Raw genomic sequence first — 20,993 nt, 5'->3', positions numbered from 1 at the left:
AGCCGCTTATCCTGTTCTACAGGGTTGCTGGAGTCTATCCCAGCTGACTATGGATGAGAGGTGGGGTACACCCTGGACAAGTCGCCAGGTCATCACAGGGCTGACACACACAGACAAACAACCATTCACAACTACAGTCAATTTAGAGCCACCAATTATCCTAACCTGTATGTCTTTGGACTGTGGGGGAAACTGGAGGAAACTCGCACAGACATGGGCCGCTGGGTTCGAACCTGGAACCTTCTTGCTGTGACATAATGAAAATAATTATTTTTGTCGAAGATAAACATAAATCCACAGAATATATTAAAAACAAAACATCAGCATAAAACCACATTTAAATAATTCTATTTATTCTTAACAATTTCAGTTTTCTCATTGTTATTCTTAATTAAAATGAAACTATTGAAGTCAGTCAGAGGAAGAAGCAGCAAAAAACTTCTCCAAACTTTAAAAAGCACAAGTCCGTTCGTGACGTCATGCGCGTTCCTGCGCTCTCGCTGCTGATTGGTCAGAATATGATGCGCGAGGCCAGTGGAGCTCGAGCAGCGAGGGATTTGTTGAGCTCGTGAAGCCGAATTTGACTAAAAAAAACCAAACAAACAAGAAAACATCGTCAGGCCGCTTCATTAGTGCGCGCAGAAATTAAAGCGTTCAGGAGTCACGGTGAAGTGGGTTTTCCGCGTTGAGGGGAAATTAAAACTATGTTTTAGAGTAAATTCAGACCTACTTTTGTGTCCGGTTGTAATGTAGGCGAGTTATTTATCTTTCTTCACGGCGCTGATAAAGCGCATTCAAACTCGCGCTGAAATATTTCTGAGGTAAATTAGCCGGCTAGCTGAGGGGAGTCAGAGCTCAGTTTCCGCTCGATGCCCGAGCACTTCTCAACTCAGGCGGGTCAAAATAGTTCTCAGGGTTACCGAGAGTGCTGTTTAGTGTGTGAGAGAGACAGAGAACCGAAAAGTGGCCTGAGACGCGTAAAGTTACCTCAGAAACCTGTAAGCTTTAGCTTGAACTTTGTCACCAAAATCGTCGGGTTAAAAGCGCACACCCTGCGTCCTTCTGCACGAGGTAGGGTTCGAGACTCGCACAGCGGCTTCCCGGTGCTGAGTGACTGCGGGTTCGGGACGGAGACTGGAGCGTCTCGAGTGTCGGAGTGTCGGGCGCGCTGCTGGGAATAAGCTAGCTTAGCTTTACCACAATGAATTTATGATTTTTTTTTAATTCCTGTTTAGACCCCGAGGAAGAGAAACAAGGTGTGTAGGTTTCTTTCTTTCTTTCTTTAAACCAAACAAAACCCGCTACGCAAAACGCGACCTTTTAAATCCCCACCTTCCCTCCGGGTGTCGGTGGGAAATGATGGCCGGCGGGGCGCTTCAGCAGAACGGGATCCCGGTGGCGGTGCTCACGGCTCAGGAGCAGCAGCAGCAGGTCCCGCAGTCTCCTCCTCCACCGCCGCCACACATGGAGTCCGAGGTGCTGGATTCCCGAAAAAGACCGCTGGAGACTCCGACTGAGGCAGGAAGCACCAAGCGCACCAACACAGGGGGTAAGAGCCGGCGATGCGCTCGGGTAATTCACGGCTTCTTCCCGGACACCACACACCACCGGGAGACCACGCTGCTACACAAAGGACCAAAATTACACATACATATTCCGTTAATGGTTGAGTTCTAGATTTTAAAATCCTCACGCGACCCAAAATGTGACGTGACGTGATGGCTACTAATTGATTTGTGCTTGACTGCAGTCCACACTCGCACTGAATCAACATCTGCCGACATCCTGAGACACACATTACGGCATTAGCAACCTGCTAGCTTTGACAGACTTTGAAGGAGGGGAGAAAAAAAAAAAACAGTCCTAAACTATTTTTTTCTTGTGCTGCTACCTACTTTGATGTAGGAATGTGGATAAAATGGACCTCTACAATGATTTAAGATCCATAAATTAACCTTTAAGTACTTTTTTTAAGCCAGCACTACGTACACCTTTTATAAGTAAAGGGTGTACGCTTGAGGACAAAAGGCACTTTCGGGACTTCTTAAGAGGAACTCCTCTTCAGTGTAGAGGTTCCTCTGAGAACTACATCTCATCATCTCTAGCCGCTTTATCCTGTTCTACAGGGTCACAGGCGAGCTGGAGCCTATCCCAGCTGACTATGGGCGAAAGGCGGGGTACACCCTGGACAAGTCGCCAGGTCATCACAGGGCTGACACATAGGCACAGACAACCATTCACACTCACATTCACACCTACGGTCAATTTAGAGTCACCAGTTAACCTAACCTGCATGTCTTTGGACTGTGGGGGAAACCGGAGCACCCGGAGGAAACCCACGCGGACATAGGGAGAACATGCAAACTCTGCACAGAAAGGCCCTCGTCGGCCACGGGGCTCGAACCCAGACCTTCTTGCTGTGAGGCAACAGCGCTAACCACTACACCACTGTGCCGCCCCCGAGAACTACATACCTTCAAGAATTAATTTTTTCCTGTTTCAATTTGCACCACCAGAAGGAATGCTGAAGTGACGTAAAACCTTTTACAGAAGGATTGTGAGCGTGACGTTCGCAGGAAATGCTCTGGAAGAGTTTTATATTTGCAAGAAAACGGCACTGTCTTGACTCTGTCACGTAGACACTCGATAAAGCCTCGACTTCTTTGTCGCACCATTTATCCATTTCACACGTCTAAGTCTAAAGTCCTTCCCGCACCGTATGGTGCATTAGGCGGCACCAATCTCCGTTTCCATAGTCCTCAGGCTCTCATCTATTACATAGTTAGGATTACAGTGGGGGGGGCAGGTCCTCTGGTAACCACGAGAATTTGACTCCCTACTCACATCTGTATTGCAGCGTGCCTTGCCAGACAGCAGTAGGTACCACTTTTATGATGGTCTTTGGTATGACCCGACCACATGTAGAACTCGCTATGTCCCAATCAAGAGGCGGACACGCTAACCACTAGGCTAGCTCGCCTCCTTCTTTTTTAAAAACACTAATATTAAGAGCTGTTCACATGGCGAACGTTTTCCTTACATTTGCTGGTGCTTCATTGGTTTGGGTTCAACCAATCAGCGTAGACTTGCGTCACTCATGATTCGTCTTGTGCTTGGAGAGAACCTACCCTGAAGCAGGAGCTAATAAAGTCCCTCAAAACGGCATTGTAAGAACCACGATCATTCTCACTTCCTGCAAGCAGACTCACAACAAAGGGGAACTTCCTCAAACCATTCTAAGAACTATGAAAAAGTTCCACCAGTCCGAACGCATCAAAGGAAAGGTGCAGTTGAGTGCAGTGAAAAGTTTTAACAGCACAAGCTTGTAGCAAAAGCAAACTTGTGTGCGTGCGCGCGTGTGCATATTTTGTATGCTGTGCACATTTTTGTTTATCTTCTTCTCAAGACAAAAGAAACAAAATGAAAAGATAGCATTTAGAAAGTTTAGAGAGTCTCTTCTTTTCCCTTCCCGCTTAGAGAAAAGGGTCCCGAAGTGTACCTTTCATCATCACAGAGGTGGAACTTTCATACCTGCATACTTTTGGACCTTTAGGATAAATCTTTTACTTAGAAAGGTGCCTGCAGTGTGTCCTTAACGATTGACTCCTAAAATTATTTTGGGTCCATTTGCATACTGGACATAATTTTTAAAGGTGCACTGCATACACTATCGGACTACGAGGTGAAATACAAAAGGTTTACCCACAAGGGCACCACAACAATGATGAGGGGAAAAAAATTGGCTTTTTTTTTTGTTGTTCCTGAGAACGTAATTGGATTCCAATTAACAAATGCTTTAAAAAGCTTTGAAATACATGGGGTTTACCACACAGCACAATCTAAATGTGTGGCTTTGGAATACCAACAAAAAAAAAATAAATGAAAGGAAGGACGAGTGCAGTGTGGTTAGTTTGTATTATTAATATAACGCTTTCATAGAAGATGATTACAGCCGCACTGGGACTATTTTGATACAATACTGTGTCACATAACATCATAAAACGTCAAGTTTAATGTGTTTCAGTTGAATATCAACCCAGTAGAGGTACTCGGTATCACATCAGTGTGTCTCAGAGATTGGACACGTTTCGAAAGTGCTTATGTGTTTATGTATGTAAATAGTAAAGAGAATGAAGGCGTCCACTGGACGAATGAACAGCTTTAAGATGTTCTTAAAATATCCTAAAAGTTTATGAAATACTAAATTTCAGTGTATTTACTTACAGTATAACTTGAAGAATTCATATCTTATAACTCAGTGACTTTCCATCCATGACTTCTTAAAGATAACGAAATGCTGTTAAAAAGAATGTTTAAGATGTCACTTAAAGTTACTGAATTTAACATTTAAGTGGACTTAAAAGTAGGAGTGACTCTTTTTAAGAATACCAATCAAGGGTCTTTCAGTTATTAGAGCGGCAGCTCTTTTAACTTTTTATCGACACCTTAACGATCTTTTGGCCGTTGCAAAAGTAGGAAAGACTTACAATACGTAAATTGTGCATGAATAATTACTCAAACTTCCACTGGAAAAAAAAAAAAAAGAATTAATTCCTGATTACTTAGCGTATCAGATCACGTGACACCGTTCCACAATTATCGACACCTTTGTCCACAATTATCAACATCCAGATGATTATTTAGAAAAAATAATCGATATGTGGTATTAATTTAACAAAACATAGTTTTTATTTAAAATGTGTTTTACATAGACTTATATTTAGTACAAAATATATTTTATATAAATATATGGATGTCGGTGTTTACGTAAATGAGGAAGTAATTCTAATGTTTGTAAAGAAATGAACTGATAATATTGAATCTGCATCAGAAAATCTTTTTGTTCCACTTTCTACCCGCTTTCTAAGTATTTTCATAGATCACATTTTGTTAATCATTCGTTGTTGTTTGTATTAATTTCTAGTTTTGTAGTTTACCAATAAATGTCAACAGACAATTGAGATTGTAACCACATGAAAATCCAGGTCAAAGGTCGCATGTCATTCCTCAACCCAAAATATAAAATGTCTGCTGATATTGTAATATGCGGTCGATATTTACAACAAACTGCAAAAAAATATTTTCTGAATGGAATAGAGAAATCTGAATATTTCAAGCATGTCATTTTTTATATGCGAGGAATTTAATTCTGGTCTAATTCTATTTATTGCAATCGGATTCCAAATACTCTATAAACATTCCATTCTGTTATGAATCAGAAAAAAATTATTATAAATCACAGCACTTTTATTTTTTTTTTCAAGTACTTCATCTGCTTCAACAATGTTACACAAAGATCGATCCATAACAGTTGTAAATGTCACTTAATTCCACAGGGTGTCGATAATGGTGGACACTGGTGAAAGTGATCACTATTATCGACACCTCACGTGACTTCTCAAACGCGCGTTTAGATACAAAATGGCGACTGTCGAATGAAAGAGTAAGAAACAAAGTAGGTTCCGACGAGGAGATCATGAAATATTGGTGATCAGTAAAAACATGTCCATGATCTTTCCACCATGCTTACCTGCGATGATAACGTATGGGTTTTCCTCAACTTGCTGATCGTGCTCCAAAAATTCCCTCTCAGGTAATGAGCTGTGTCATCAGATGACAAGATCAAAGGGTGAGGCGGGTCTTCTGGTTGATTTAATTAACCAATAATGACTGTTGTAGCTGAAACTCACCTTTGTACAATTGTTTTTTATTGGTAAATCTGAAAGGTGTCGATAATTGTAGCCGCCACTCTAGTATATTTAATGAATTTTAAAAAGTTCAGTAAAGGTACTTAAAGGTTCTGACTGCAAAGTTTAATTCTGGGCAAAATCTCTTACTGTTGGAGTTTTGAGATGTTTCACTGCTGCACACCGTGTATCCTGTGTGTAAATGTTTTGCTGAGAGAAAAAGCGTCCCACGTTTTACGATTCCGGAGATCGCTGAAGCAAGCGAGTAACAATATCACATCACGTGAGCACCATGCGGCATGCTTGAACCAAAACAAGTCAGCGTGGGCAAACATGGCGGACTCTGCTCTCCCGTCAGCTGAAAGCCTGCTTAGTGAGTGCAACTGCAAGATAGAGCAAGGTTAGATGACGTCATTTTTCTGGACAGATAACTAAATAATTCTAGCTAGCGCTTTGCTGTCTTAGCCTGAGAGTGCATGGGCTCGACTCCACAGTAGTGAGTAAGGAGTCATACACCTCATGTTTTGATCTTGCAGAGAAAGAAACAAGAGCACAAAAGCAGGAACAGAGAAAAGAGATAAATATTCGTCTTTTTGTTTCACGGATCTACGTGTGAACATCAACCACGAATTACATCCCTGCGACTCAAAACTCTCCGAGGTCGATGCAGAGTCACGATGTTTTCTTGGTGGCGTCGCCATCTTGGTGTGACGCAGTTCCATAGTTATGCTAATTAGTTAAAGCTCCTCGTGTTCGGCTGTTTTCCTGTTTCCGTAGGGCCGTACTGTTTACCTCAAGAGGGAGGAAAATGGTTCTAAAACGGAGGAAAGTGACCCTCGGGACATCAAAATGATCACATCTCATTTGCATGATGTTGTTCTTGCGTGACAGAGGAAAATGCCATACACAATAAAAAAAAAAAAATTTGAAAATTTCAGATAACTTTGCAGTCAGCACCTTTTAAATTTACGACGAAAGTTAAGATTTAGATTTAAATGCAATTAAATTCACATTTTCACCTTGTGGTCTATGTAGTTTTCAAAGAAATTATTTTAAAATGAGAACATGATGGTCAAACACACACGCTCTCTCTCTGTCTCTCTCTCTCTCACTCTCTCCTTTCACAAGCTGGCCTTCTTTGTGGCGATCGGACTAAATTGAGCGGAAAATGAATGAAGCGCTTAATGCTCACAGCAGCTGCTGAAGGCAAACCCCATTCACACGTGGTAACAAATGCCAGGAACACAAAAGCCTTCCTCCTCCTCCTCAGCCTTTATTAGCAGCTCATTAGGATCCCATCGGCGGTGTACAAATTCTGCCAAGGTAAAGATGAGAAGATGTAGAAGTATTTGTTCACTGCTTAACAATGAATGTCCCGTTGACTGATTGTCTCTTTTTTATTTTTTTAATTGTAACATTTTATTGAAAATGAAATAACAGATTTTGTATCTTTGAACCCTTGACTGCAGTTCGGCAGCTGGTGCGACCATTCTGCCCACTACCGTTTTGTTTTTAAGTTTGAAAAGATTGCTCGTTTGAACCTTTACATTTCTGGAATCATGGTGGAGGAGTGACTCAGTTGTGAAGGCGTTGAGCTTCTGATCGAAAGGTCGTGAGTTCAGATCCGAGCACTGCCAAGCTGCCAGTGTTGGGTCCTTTAGCAAAACCTTTAACCTTCAACTGCTCAGTTGTCTCCTGTCTAAGCTGTAAGTCACGATGGATAAAAGCATCAGCTAAATGAGTAAACGTAATGTACCCTTCAGTTAGCTTGTCTGAGTTTGTTCAGCTTGTCTCAGAGCTTCTCGACAATTAAGCAACACGTAGTGCTTTATTAGCCGCGTTATTAACGTGCTGTATGCGCAGTAAAGTATCAGATAAAAAAATTTTAGCACGTGTGTGTAATATTTTGCTGTTGACTGATGGCCTCAGAACGGCAGCCTGCTGAGGAGAGAGAGAGAAAGAGAGAGAGAAATGCAGCTGTCCTGTGAACCCAGCGCTATGCTTTTGTGCGATTGTAGCAACATCTTTGCAGAATGTCTCAGAAGAATGTGGCTAATGCAAACACACACACACACACACGTGCGCGCTCTGACTGATACCACGCGTGGAAAGAATTGTTCAGTTCTGAAAAGTTTTTTGATGAGACAGTAGCATTTAAGACTGGAAAAGTTATATTTCTGATTAGTTGTTTAATTTAAAGTCCCCAAATACCTCTCCAACTTTGTTACAACCTTCTGCACTCGAACATTCTCATGAATCACATTTAAAAAAAAACAACAACTCCGTACTGGATTTGTCTGGAATGCAGGAGAAATAATCCATCTTGTTTAATTGCTGCAGGACAGGAGGCAATATTTTTGTCTTCAGTATCTGACTGCAGTTTGACAGTGATGATAACAGGTATGTGTGTCATGATAGCCATGAACACGACTTTTTAAAAAAGAACTGAAGGCAAAATTTTTCTCAAAATTCTATTTATCTCATTTCATTAAATATCGGAATGCATTTTTGATCGCTATTTTGTCGCTGCTATAGCAAGTTCTGAGTGTTTGAAATATGCTCTGTAATATAACAGTCCATATGTCAAAGCGATGGCCGTAAACGAGATGCGTTGAGACCTGTGCGAGACATCGTAGGACGGAAGTAAAACGTACAGCGGAAATCAAAGTGACCGACATCTGCCAACGTTGGCAAAAGACACGCGTGCCCGCTTTCGAATGCTGATGGAATCAAGCCGGAAGTTTTGTTTGTTTTGATAGCAATCAGGAAAGTTTGAAAGAAGTAGACAGTAATTGCCATTTAAACTCGTTTTTGTGCAATATTTCGTTTGGAAAACAGTTTTCAAAATGGCTGCACTGACACCTGGCTGACACTTCTTCACGTTTTGAAGTCTCGCACAAGTCTCGTGAAGATCGCGCGGATAAGTGACGCCTGCCGTGGACCAAACGAACTAAATTCAACACGGCTAAAAACCGAATAGGTCGATAAGTATAATATTTCATTGCAATTAGTTGCCAATACGAGTCACGATATAAGGTTACTAAAACCGAAAACGTAATAACACGTTAATTAAGAAATAAAGCAAGTTTAAAAATGACTTCAGTTCTCCTTTAATATGCTTTCTCAGCTAACACGGTGGTGAGACCACTCTCAAATAAAACCCAGTTCATTGAATGGTAAAGTGGGACTGTGAAAGGCTTCTAGGAGAAGTTACTTTCACTTTATGCTTGTCTCCTTCCATGATCCTGTGAATTCACAATTCTTGGCCTTGTGAGGCATTAGAAACCAAGTTGCAGGACTGTTGGCTCTTTGGTTGATTTTAAATAAAATAGAAGCACTGCTAATTATTACCGTGAGGTGGCCTAATGGTTCGCGTGTCCACCTCTTGACCGGGAGGTCACGAGTTCTACTCACGGTCAGGTTGTACCAAAGACCATTATCAAAATGCCATATGGCGAGGCACTGCAATACAGATGTGAGTAAGGAGTCAAAATCTTGCAGTGACCAGAGCTCCTGTAACCCCAGCGATGTAATAGGCAAGAGGACAAGGGTTATAGATTCGAAGCAGAGATCAGCACTGCCTAATGTGCTAAGTGCCTGGATAATACCAGGACAGGAGACTTCCGGGGAAGATCAGGTCCTGGCACGGGAGGGGCTCATCTACCATCTAGGGATGTGCTGCTCCATCCCTGAGGCCGATGCCATACACATCTCCATGCCTTGCCAATGATCCCATACATTAAAGATCCATGCAAAGCAACAACTAATGTGATGCAGTGAAATTGGACAGGATTTGATTCAACAAAAGAATATGATGCTTTCCAGTTCAGTATCACACACATCGTTTGATTTTATTTCTTTGGTCCTTCTGAAGCAGACAGCAAATCATAAATGAACTAATCCAAATCCTTAGTGATTGATATCGAGGGTGGACACTGACTACAGCTCTCACTCTTTTAGTCTTTTCTTCTCTGTTATTTTTCTCCATTATTCAACCACGTTTTATTAATTACTGAGGTAAAATATTCGTCGTGCTGTCAGACTGCTCCTGATATAGATAGATAGAGAGCGAGAGATATATAGATACTTCAGATTTTTAAAGCATAACCTCAATTCCATGGGGTTCTCGAGTCCCGAGAGTGTAGATGAGCTCTTTTTCTCCACTTCATTGCTGCCATAGCAACTAGCAATGCTAACAGAGATGTTATTAATGTCACGTCCATCGCTGTGGAATTGTCTCACCACTGCAAAGGAGATATTCTTCATACTGATTGTACGAAAGAAACCAGTTTTCTCTTGGTATACCTGATGTACAGCAGATTGCATCCCATGCATGAGCGACAGGAGAGGAATAAGCTCTTGTCATGATGCATGAGGAGGGAAAAAAGTGACCCTTTGAAAGCCTGTGATTTTTGTGGCAAAATTTGCATGCAGCTCATCTCAGACAACTCGATGTTCAAGGCAACAGTACCGCAGTTATTACTGACGAATCATTTTTCACTCTTGGTAGTCATGGACTTGATGTCTGTAGGAAGTCAGTGGAGATTCTGTAAAAAGGGATGCAGTCTTGGGATCGACCTGGATGATTCTGTATTTTTATGCAGATCTTTTTTTTTCTTTTAACGCTTAAATTTGAACAATATTAATTTTATGTCTTAAGAATAAATCATGTCTTGTGAATTCCTGCATACGTTTCTTTCAACGGTGGGAACACGGGCTATGGAATCGTCTGCAGCTTTCTCAGGAAAATATTTACACATTCGAGATATTCATCACAAGCACAAGTTCTCGAGGAATTAATTATTCTTATATTTATGTCTCAATTCTAAATTTATATATTAAAGGTAAAAAGCATCTCAAAAGCAGTATGCAGATGGCAGTCACAGTGAGCTGCAGAACAAGATTGTCATGATAACGTTGCTGTGTTGATTGGGCAGGATAAAGATTTTGTTGGATAGATGCCACTGCAATCATACAATCATACACAAGAGAAGAAAAAAGACAGAAGGGTAATCAAAACATATACGGGTTTGTGCGTCATTTCTTTTCGTCATTGTTTGGTCTTTCAAGAGGTTGTTGGATCTTCCAGGGGATGTTTAAACTGCTATCTCTCTGTATCAGATGGTCCACATGATGTAGTCTTGCTGTGCAAAAGTATTAGGCACGTGTAAAGAAATGCTGTCGACCCAAAATGGTTTAAAAATAATTAAATGAAATGCTTCAGCATTAAAAAATACTGTAAACACTCATCAGTAAGCCATAATAAATGAAACGAAGTCAGTATTTGGTGTGAGACGACCCTTTGTTTAAAGAAAAAAAAAACAACGGTAATCTCAAGTCCAGTGAGTGCAGTTTTATAAGGAAATGAGCTGTAGGTTTTACTGAGCATCTTGCAGAACCAGCCACGGTTCTTCTGGACGTTTTGATTGTCACGCTCACGTCTTCATTTTGCACCAAAACCCAGTAGCCTTCATTATGTTTTCTTTTTTTGTACTGGAAAAACCCCCAAACATTTGGAACTCTAAAATGTTTTTGTCCTGACCTGATAACGTAGAGACCGCGAGTTGGCCTAGTGGTTAGCTTGTCCACCTCTCGACCGGGAGAGCACAAGTTCTACTAGTGGTCAAGCCATACCAAAGACCGTCATAAAAATGGAACCTACTGCTGTCTGGCAAGGCACTCTGCAATACAGATGTGAGTGGGGAAGTCAAACTCTCACGGTTACCAGAGGACCGCCCCCCCCGTAACCCTAGCTGTATAGGCGAGAGGGCGATGGAAACGGAGATTGCCACCGCTCAGTTGCATAGCGCGGGAAGGACTTTAGACTTTTGACAATGTAGAAGTCATAAAATAGAAATATAGAACAAAGTTTGTATGAAAAAAAATAGGGGGTCGAAGACTTTTGCACAGGACTAATATGTTAAGGAATGCATGGATTTCTAATATGTCTGCCATGCGACCTTTAATCCTTAATGACCGAGAACAAGGACACTGATGGAAGCACTTTGTCTTCTCTCCCTGTCCCTTTATTTTTGTTTTCAGTCATGCAAATGCATTTCATTGACTACTGATGCAAATGATCATGTAGTCATTCCGTTACTCGGCTTACTGAGGCAGGTGTGTGTGTGCGCGTGTGTGTGTTTCATAGCAGATGCAGCTGAAACGGTACATTAATATTTCTAATGGCACTTTTGGCCAGGTTGTTTGTGCCAGTGGGTATCTGTACCTTGGTTTGTTAGATCGCAGGTGCTCGGAGCGTGTGAGAGCATTAGCACGCATGTGTTATGTTGTGTGTTTGTGTGTGTGAGAAAGAGAGAAGGACACAGGTGCCCTTGCAGTGTATGGTGACGTGAGTAGACTGTGAATGGGGCAGGTGGCGGAGAGGGGAGGGGCTCAAGCGAGAGTCCAGTCAAAACGTGATTGGTTTGCTTGAACAGAATTCGAGCACATCCTGCCCTGCTCTCGCACACTGCGCAACACACACACACGCACCGTAAAGACAGTTAGTCAGTGTGTGATGAAAAATGGTTCAATGCAAATTGGGAGTGACCATGGAGGGTTAAGGAAGGATGCCCCTCCCCCCAGGGAACCGCACACACGCAGACGTTGGTCAGTACAGCTGTGTAGAATTTATAGGCAGTGATTGGAATGTCTGGTCCGTCCACGTTCTCTGCAGTATCTTCTCCTTTCTGTTTTCACGTCTCTTAGCGTCGTTTCTTTCTTTCATGATATCCCTTTTCCAGTTATCCCTTGTTGTGTTACTTGTTTAAACATATTTTTCTCTCACTCTTCTTTCTTTCCCTCCACTTCCCATCTCAGTCTTTGTCTTTCCTTCTGTTTTCCCTCTTTCGTTCTTTTCCTGTCCGCGGTTTCCAACATGGCCGCCCGAGGTGCACGCCGCTCCCTTCGTTCTCGCTCGCCGCCTTACACAAGGTCACTCCCTCACTCTTTCTCCACCTCCACAACCTTCCCTCCATCCCACCTTTCCATGGTTCACCCAAACGTACGTGGGGCGCTATGTCTTTTGCTTTGCTGCACCAAATAGGGGGGTGAAGAAGAAGAAAGCCTGTGTGTGTGTGTGTGTGTGTGTGTGTGTGTGTGTGTGTGTGTGTGTGTGTGTGTGTGTGTGTGTGTGAGAGAGAGAGACGTTGGGGAGGGGTGCAGGGTGATTGGACACGCTAGGTGCCTCTCTGTACAATGCTGCAGAGCGCCGGAGTTCTCCATGAATATGGATGAGAGAGAGCGGCGAGGGTGATGCAGTGGGAAGATTCCCTCCTTCAGTCCGCCGCCACTTGAACAATACACAGCCCCTCTGTGAACACACACACACACACATACACACACATACATACATACATACATACGTCCATACTCACACACACGCACACACACATACAGCAGCTGTGTAAAGATCTCATACAATCAGAAAGAGAGAGAGAGCGAGCAGTGGAAAGGTATGGAGAAGAGGACTCTCTGACGCTCTTCCTCGGTGTCTCGGAGACGAACTCGCCCGCGTTCTCATGCTCATCGTCGGCGCTGCTGCAGAGCCGCACCACAGCTCGCCACAATGGGTGAGACGCACATCCAGCCCCGCTTTTGTTGACTTGTTGAATGCGGTTGTTGTCTGGATGGGTTGATCTTTTTTTTTTTTAGTCTCTTTTGTCCGTGTGTGTTAGCTTTATCTTTTCTTTCCTTGTCCTCTCTTGCTTAATTCATTCCATGAGTCAAAGTGGCTTGTTTGTCCTTGCCAAGTGTCCAGGACAGGGGCCCCCCCTTTTCACATGTCGGGGGACTGTTTGTGTGTGTGTGTGTGTGTGTGTGTGTGTGTGTGTGTGTGTTGGGGTGCTTACAATGCAATCCCTCTTGACCCACCCCCTTCATGTGCTTGAACAAAACTCCCTTGACACTTTGAGTGTGTATGACTGTGTGTTTGAGAGAGTGAGTGTTTATGCGAGAGTTAGAGAGATTCGCAACTCTCTGGACGCATTTACGTTTGCGTTTGGTCCCTGATGAGTCGCAGCAACAGATTGCCGTAGTTACACTGGAGCAGGATGCAGAAAAACCTGTTACTCATGCGGTGCATCTCCTCACACCTCCCCTCTCATTACTGACACACACAGGAGGGGGGAAGCTTGAAGGAAGATGGCTTCCCCTGCTCGCCTCTGGTAGACGCTGCTTTTTGATCCCAGGTAATACACATCCACCTTGAGCCTCTGGAACATCTGTGAGGCGTCGAGAGAGAAACCATTTGTTACGCTTTGGACAGAGCATGAAGTCGAGCGTCAAGCAGAGGAACAGAGGCGGGTGAAGTTGTCCACCGTTTCCATGCACACGCCAAGGTCAAATCCTTGCTTCGACATCGTGACTCTGAATCGGTCGCATTGATGCGCAAAAGGACGTGGAGGCAGCGGAAACCCACGAAAAGGTGGAGGAGGATGGCGTGAGACATGGACGAATTTCGTCATGAGACTTTCAAGTTCAAGTTGAGAGAGACACTTCCTGCCCAAGAGTCAAGATAGTGCCACATTTGGCAAATCGATGAGATGTGGACTTCTGGCACATTTGGGGATTACGCGTGATGCAGGGTCATGGCAGTTTTGCTTGTCAAGTGAGCGGGAATGTCATGGCGCGGTTGCCTGTCACATAAAAACACAGGGTCATGGCTCAGTGATTGCGAAAGTGGACATGGTCCTGTTTCGCTTAGTTTCACCAAGTCACGCTTGAATTAGCATTCTTTTTCCGACTGTTGCCCCTTTTCCTTCTATCTGTGTTACGAACGCCCTCCAGTTCACAAACCTCTCCTGTGCATCTTCAACCACGTCATCTGTCCAACCAGTGGAACCCAACAAAATTATGCGGAAAGCTTCAGAACCTGAGAAACCATCAGAATCGTCCCTTTCTGAAGCAGTGAATCTGTTTACTTCTTACCCTGATCACCTGTTCAGAGTCTGTATCGAAAGAGCTCATTTTTGCATCGTCAACTTGAACAGCTCTCTTATTGAGAAGACTGAGATCTGGCCTTTGTGTGTTTGTGTGTATGTGCTACCACGGCTCAGCCTGTGAATCCCAGTCATATCCTTCGATGTCAGTTAGGCGGCAGTGTGAGGCAGAGAGGGCTGAGAGGGACAGAGTGATGTCGGAGCGATGATGTAATGCATATCCCACTGTGCACCTGGGCCGCTGCAGAGGACAGGTACACTGCTTCATCCCCAGCCCTTGTATACCTGCTAACACCAGCCACCCTCGGGGGGTTAATGCCAGAGGTGTCCTCACTCGGTTCTTCTGGATGATAGGAAGGTTAAAAGCGTCATCATGAGCCCGAGAATCGTGTCTCATTGGCCGATGATTGATTGATTGATCCCCCCCCCAAGATAAAAGAGAAACTGAAAGGTAAAGAAAAGAATGTCAGAGCTGCAGATAGCAGAGGAAAAAAATTCTGCTTCATCACCTTAATAGAAAGAATGGTGTCAGATTCATTTTCCACATATGGTTTCTGGAATTTTCTTTTACCATTTAAAATTCTGCTTGAATAGCATCAGTGCCTGCTGCCTGCAAAGCCGTGAAATATTGCTTGTCCTCCTTTCTTCAGTATCTTTCTTTCTTTGAATGCAGTAACTCTTATTTTCTGAACAAGCTTGATCTTGATCTCTGCTGCAGTCTGAAGTCGATTTTATATATACCCGGGCTGGTCACATCCATTCTTGGGTGGTGTCAATTAAGTTTGTCTAGATTGCTCTTGTGTTGATTAGATTTGTCTGGATATAGGGCCAGTTACTCCTCTATTGATCAGAGGTGGCTTCCACAGACGGAGAAGGACTCACTGGGGGGGGAAGCTCCTCTGTGGATAAAAGCTGCGTTCTCGGCAGTGCGGTGATGTCGTGTGCGATGAAGAGCACATGGATGTGATATGAAATGTGCTGTTTAGGGAGGCTTGATGGGGTTTGGATTGTGTCCAGCCTGTATAAAGGCTGTACCGTGAAGAGGTATTCAGAGTTTTGAGATTGTAATGACTGTCTCATCAGGATTATCATCACCATTAGCATGTGGCCTTTCCAGTGGATTAACTGCCCATGAGAACAGCGTACTGTGGCCTCGAGAGAGTCTTTTATGTTTTACATTCTATTTTATAATGTATGTATATCCATGACTCAACCCATTGGAGGACTTGCCTCAGTGATTCCACAAAACATCACGGAACTGAAGTTACAGTGCAGCTGATGGTAAAAGTCACGTAGCGGCATCGTTTGTCACAATCACGCATACGGTTCATCAGAGAGAGCGAATGCCGTCATTAACCTTGTGTTCTCTCTGAGCGAACTGACAGTGGTACCATTTAGTGCAGTTTATAGGGGACTTCCTGAAGGACAGCGTGTGGTCGTCCGTCCATCCCTCCCCCCAACTTGTCTGTCCAGTGCGAGTGAGTCAAAGTGACAGGATGTTTGGGACACCTGCGGTTGATTTTGTTTTCTCCGTGCCAGAATTATTTACACAATGAATAAAGACCAACTAGTCTGGGCTCGTAGGGAATTCGCTGTTCTCTTTTCGCTGCCAACAGAGAAACCCAACCCCCTCAGATGAATAAAGTATTTTTAAAAGGGCACCGTTTGGCTGGCTCTTTTGCTAAAACCTCTCGCATCTTTCTCTCGACTTCCCGTTCGTTTTCATTTTTATTTAACAGCTTTTTATTTACTCTCCGCGCTCTCCATTTCCCATTCGAGAGCTCTCTTGCTCCCTCTCATTCCTCCTTCTTTTGGTGGCTGTGCTCTGCTGTGCTGCGCTGCGCTCTGCCTCCGTTTCTCTCCTCCTCTCGCTTTCTTTCTCGCGCTTTCTGCGGTAGTGCTGAGGTCAGATGCAGTAGATTGAGGGCATGAGAGAGTGTGGAACTCATCTTGTCTCTCAGAATTATTACAGGCACTTTCACCAGCCTACACACTCTGAACATGTCCCTCACACTCGGTACAGTCACACACTCACCTGTAGCTGACATCCAGCTCTCAGAAATAGATCAAACTCAGGCATCTGTACAGATTCTGAACACTTGGAAGCGTTTAACAGTAGCCTGAGAAATTCATCAGAAATGGAAATTTCCTAATACCTGCAATGAGGCGTTTGTTATTGTCGATTGTTGTAAGTGGTACAGTAAGAGCACGGAGTGCTGATCGAGAACACACAGGATCATTCAGGGATAAAGGAGGAGGCAGAAGTCCAAAATGCAACTCGTAATGTATCTGATATTTGCGTTCCTTTTTAAAATGGTCCTAAATGTTCTGTGTAAGGCTCTCATGACAAGCTTCACTGCACAATTCAGATTTTTTGCTCAAATCTTGACATCATGTTTATCATTACCAGTTACACGTATCTGTCTTTAATGAAAATGCACCTTCATCGTTCTTCTGCGTGGTCTTCTCAGTTTTGCTTCCACAAATCTCAGGTTAACAAACAGTTGTTGGATGATGCTCAGGGCGTTGATACGCATACGTGATCTTATTCTTGGTGTTCAGACACACATCAGCTCTGTATTCTGAAAAGAAATCAGACGTGTTGCATTTAAGGCTGAAAATTGGATTTGCGTCGCTTCAGTGTCATGTGGTGATGTGAACGTAGCCGAAAGGCTATTCTGAAATGGGGGAAATGGCCTAATGAGGAAATGCAAGCTCAGAAACAGTCATCAAAGTAAGATGCCAGGCTCCTGAGTGGCGCAACAGAAAAGATCTTTCAGTGGCGCCAGGCAATCATGGGCATCTGTGAGCTTATATATGCAGAAGTGGGCGGATAGCACTTTCCTCCGAGTGTGTCACGCAGCGGTTCGAGAAGATGCGGTCAGCTGGCGTCACATGCTCGGAGGAAGTACATGATGACCTTCACCCCCCCGTTGTGTGATAGGAGAGAGCTGTGTGGTGGGTGGGAACTGTCCAGATCTACATGAGGGAGAAAATTGGAGGGGAAGAAAACAAGGTGCATTTTCATTCCCAAGGAAAGACTGCATATAGAATAAAAATAGGTCCCCTATGGGTCCATGTGGTTCCTGCTTTTAAATAAAATAGTTTTCTGATCCCATGTCCATACAGTAAATATCGCATATATACATGTTATCAATTCTACTCGCCTCATCTCTTACAAGCGTCACCAAGCTGCGAGCAGCATCAGGGCTTGGAGTATTTTGGTTCCCAATTTTGTTTACTGTGTTTTGTTTAAAATCCAGTGCTGTGAACGAGATCTATTTTCAAAATAGTAAGAAAGAAAGCACTTGTTCATGAATTGTCTTCGAAGCATTACTTAGTACTAATGAGCACATTTTGTTTCACAAGTGTAGTGTAAAGACTCTAAAATAAAAAAATTAAAGTGAATAGCAGAAGTTTGATATCGGCTTCTCAGTATATCTGCCGAAAAGCTCAAAAAAAAAAAACCTTACAAAACCTTTCATTTGACCTTCCAGAAGGACCAAACAAAAGCTGTGATAATCAAAAGGTCAGTTTTCTGAAAATAAACACCACTTACTCCATATCGAATCGGTAGCCTTGGCGAACCACGAGGTGAATTTCGTTTCTCTTTTTATCTGCTGATTATCTTCCGATATAACGAGGTTTCTCTTATTTGGTTTCTGGTTCTGATCGGTTCCGAAGTTTATCAAGAAGTAGAACGGGTAATCGAACTCGATCAGGATAAGTCCTGATTGGTTACGAAGTTTCACTATTGTTACACTCATTCTTACAACATGGTGACATCGTGGCTCCGCCACTCGTTCTTGTGTACCTTTGATAACGTGAGATCACGATTCGCCGTTCTGATGATTGTAATGCACAGTGCGCTATTGTTACACTGGTTCTTACATTCTTACAACACGATCACATAGTGGCTCCTGCCTCGCTTCGCCTCGATGAGGCAGTAGCCACAAAAATGACACAATATGTGAATAAAACTGCTTTCTGTAATATTTAGGAAATGTATATTCCACAAAAGGCATGTTGACTGTGTTTGAATTTCTTTGTGAGAATGTGAGGAAGTTGGTCTAATGTGTAACGTATGATAACCAGACGTTGCCAGATGTGCATGGTAAAAAGCGCATGTGCTATTAAAGTATTTAATTTTTGTCATAAATAAAGAATATTGATTATAAATGAATAAAAATTTGACGATTCAATTTGGTAGCACCACACAAATCGTCCAACTGCTCCGAGCAAACCGTGTAGCACGACTCTATCAGAGGTGTTTCACTTTAATGATCTTTTCATTGAATCAGACACCTGAGAATTTCACACACTTTCTCTTGCTCTGAGTCAGCTCAGTGCAGAGGTTAAACACCTTAGTGGAAAAACATTACATTACATCACCTTCTGTCCTTTCCTTTAGTCCTCTACAGCAGACAGTGTGTGTGTGTGTGTGTGTGTGTGTGTGTGTGTGTGTGTGTGTGTGTGTGAGAGAGAGAGCAAGCAAGAGTGAGGGAGCATCTGTGCCTCTGAACCTCCTCTCTGTGCATGCATGTCTCAGGCTCTGCTATTGGACCTCAGTTGTGTGTGTGTGTGTGTGTGTAAAACTGAGTCAGTGGTGGCTCTATCCGCCAAGACAAATCGGAGGATTTAGCTTCCATACGCTGCAGCTCTTTCTGCTACTCAGACGCATGCACGCACACACACGCACAGCATGGCATGATCACTTTCTTGCCCACATTTAATGATTAACCGTTTGCGACGATCCATAAAAGAAGAAATTCAATTCTTAAAAAAAATTGTACTTAATCCAGTCCTTCATTAAACACTACAAACAGACAGTAAATGGAGAAAATGAGCCTAAAGTGTCGAACAAATTAAATAAACCAAACCAGAAATTAAATGCTAATTGTGTTTTTATGATGCTCACGGGCATGTTTTCTCCCACAGTGATTTCTCTTTTCCAGTGAACAGAATTATGCCAATTGTATTAAAAAGAATATACGCCACAGTGCCTTCAGAATTTGATCTAAACACTGCCATCCCGTACCCCCCCCCCCCCCCAAAAAAAAAGCACTGTATATGTTAGGCTCTACCTCCTAAATGGAAGGCGGGGTAGTGACGATAATTTGTGACCAGAACACTGATTATCTCAATATTATCATATCAGTGTCGATATAAAAATTCTAAATAAAATAATGCTGTTATGACGTCACGGTTGTTATGATGTCACCATTTCCAGTTATTGGATGATTTGGATGGTTACCTGATCAAGTTCCTTACTCCGGTGGTTCTCGTCCCTTTAGTGTCTCCCCACCAAACATTTCCACATGCCCAGAAATTTCAGCGATGAATCAAAACTTCCCATAGCAAGACGGCCCGCTTGTTCAAACGTGGCTAGTAGTTTTGGAGTTTTGTTGATAACTGCATTGCAGTGCTTCCAAATTACTAGCTTTTTAAACTGTAGAGCTTGTTGAAACTGCAAATCGAACAAATTTACCCAAACACCTCACCGTCACCACACCAGATCCCAGCAGTGCTGCTGGACTTGATGCAGTTTTCTCAGCTCTACAGCATGACCAGGTCAGTGTAACGCTGAGAACAAAACGACAGCCAGTTCATATCTCGTCAGTGGTGGCTTTTAATTGACAGGCTGGGGCTGGGAGATGAATCGTTATGAATCAGAACCTGTCTGGTTCTGGTCCTGTTTGTGGCTCTGGTGCAGTTCTCGTGCCTAAGGGCGCTTGCTGTGAATGTGTGGATAAATTTAGCCTTGTGTCAGCCCAAAGCGGGTCACTCTCCTCTGCAAGAAAAAATTAAAGTGGGACAGCGGAAGAACCAGCAGGAACTCGGCAGGAACTAGAAAGGAAAGAGTAAGCATAATAAATCAGAAGGAGAAAGTTATCTCATCTCAGGCTGAACTACATCATCTGTGAGGAGCCTCTGCTCACTTTTTGTTCCAGTGAAGGAGGCGTGTCCTCTGTGTCTTGAAGTCTCCTAGGAGGAGGGGTGGCCTCTGTGTCTCAGCCTCACTGAAGGAGGCGTGGCATCAGTGTCTCAGCCTCACTGAAGGAGGCGTGGCATCAGTGTCTCAGCCTCACTGAAGGAGGCGTGGCATCAGTGTCTCAGCCTCACTGAAGGAGGCGTGGCATCAGTGTCTCAGCCTCACTGAAGGAGGCGTGGCATCAGTGTCTCAGCCTAACTGAAGGAGGCGTGGCTTCTGTGTCTCAGCCTCACTGAATGAGGTGTGTTCTTAGTGTCTGTCAGCCTCACTGCAGGAGGCGTGGCATCAGTGTCTCAGCCTCACTGCAGGAGGCGTGGCATCAGTGTCTCAGCCTCACTGCAGGAGGCGTGGCATCAGTGTCTCAGCCTCACTGCA

General features: G+C 43.4%; 1 protein-coding gene across 1 annotated transcript in view; it reads left to right on the top strand.

Moving 5' to 3' along the window:
- The first annotated feature begins 654 nt into the window (after positions 1-654).
- The window catches only part of nova1 (NOVA alternative splicing regulator 1), a 53,670-nt gene continuing 33,331 nt past the window's right edge, over positions 655-20,993 (top strand). Inside the window, exon 1 of the mRNA XM_060912423.1 lies at positions 655-1,549. Coding sequence (XP_060768406.1) covers positions 1,357-1,549 — 193 coding nt within the window. The 5' untranslated portion in view covers positions 655-1,356. The remainder of the gene's footprint in view (positions 1,550-20,993) is intronic.

The sequence above is a fragment of the Neoarius graeffei genome, chromosome 28 (assembly GCF_027579695.1).
Source record: "Neoarius graeffei isolate fNeoGra1 chromosome 28, fNeoGra1.pri, whole genome shotgun sequence".
Taxonomy (NCBI): domain Eukaryota; kingdom Metazoa; phylum Chordata; class Actinopteri; order Siluriformes; family Ariidae; genus Neoarius; species Neoarius graeffei.
This window is presented reverse-complemented; position numbering and strand designations above follow the sequence as displayed.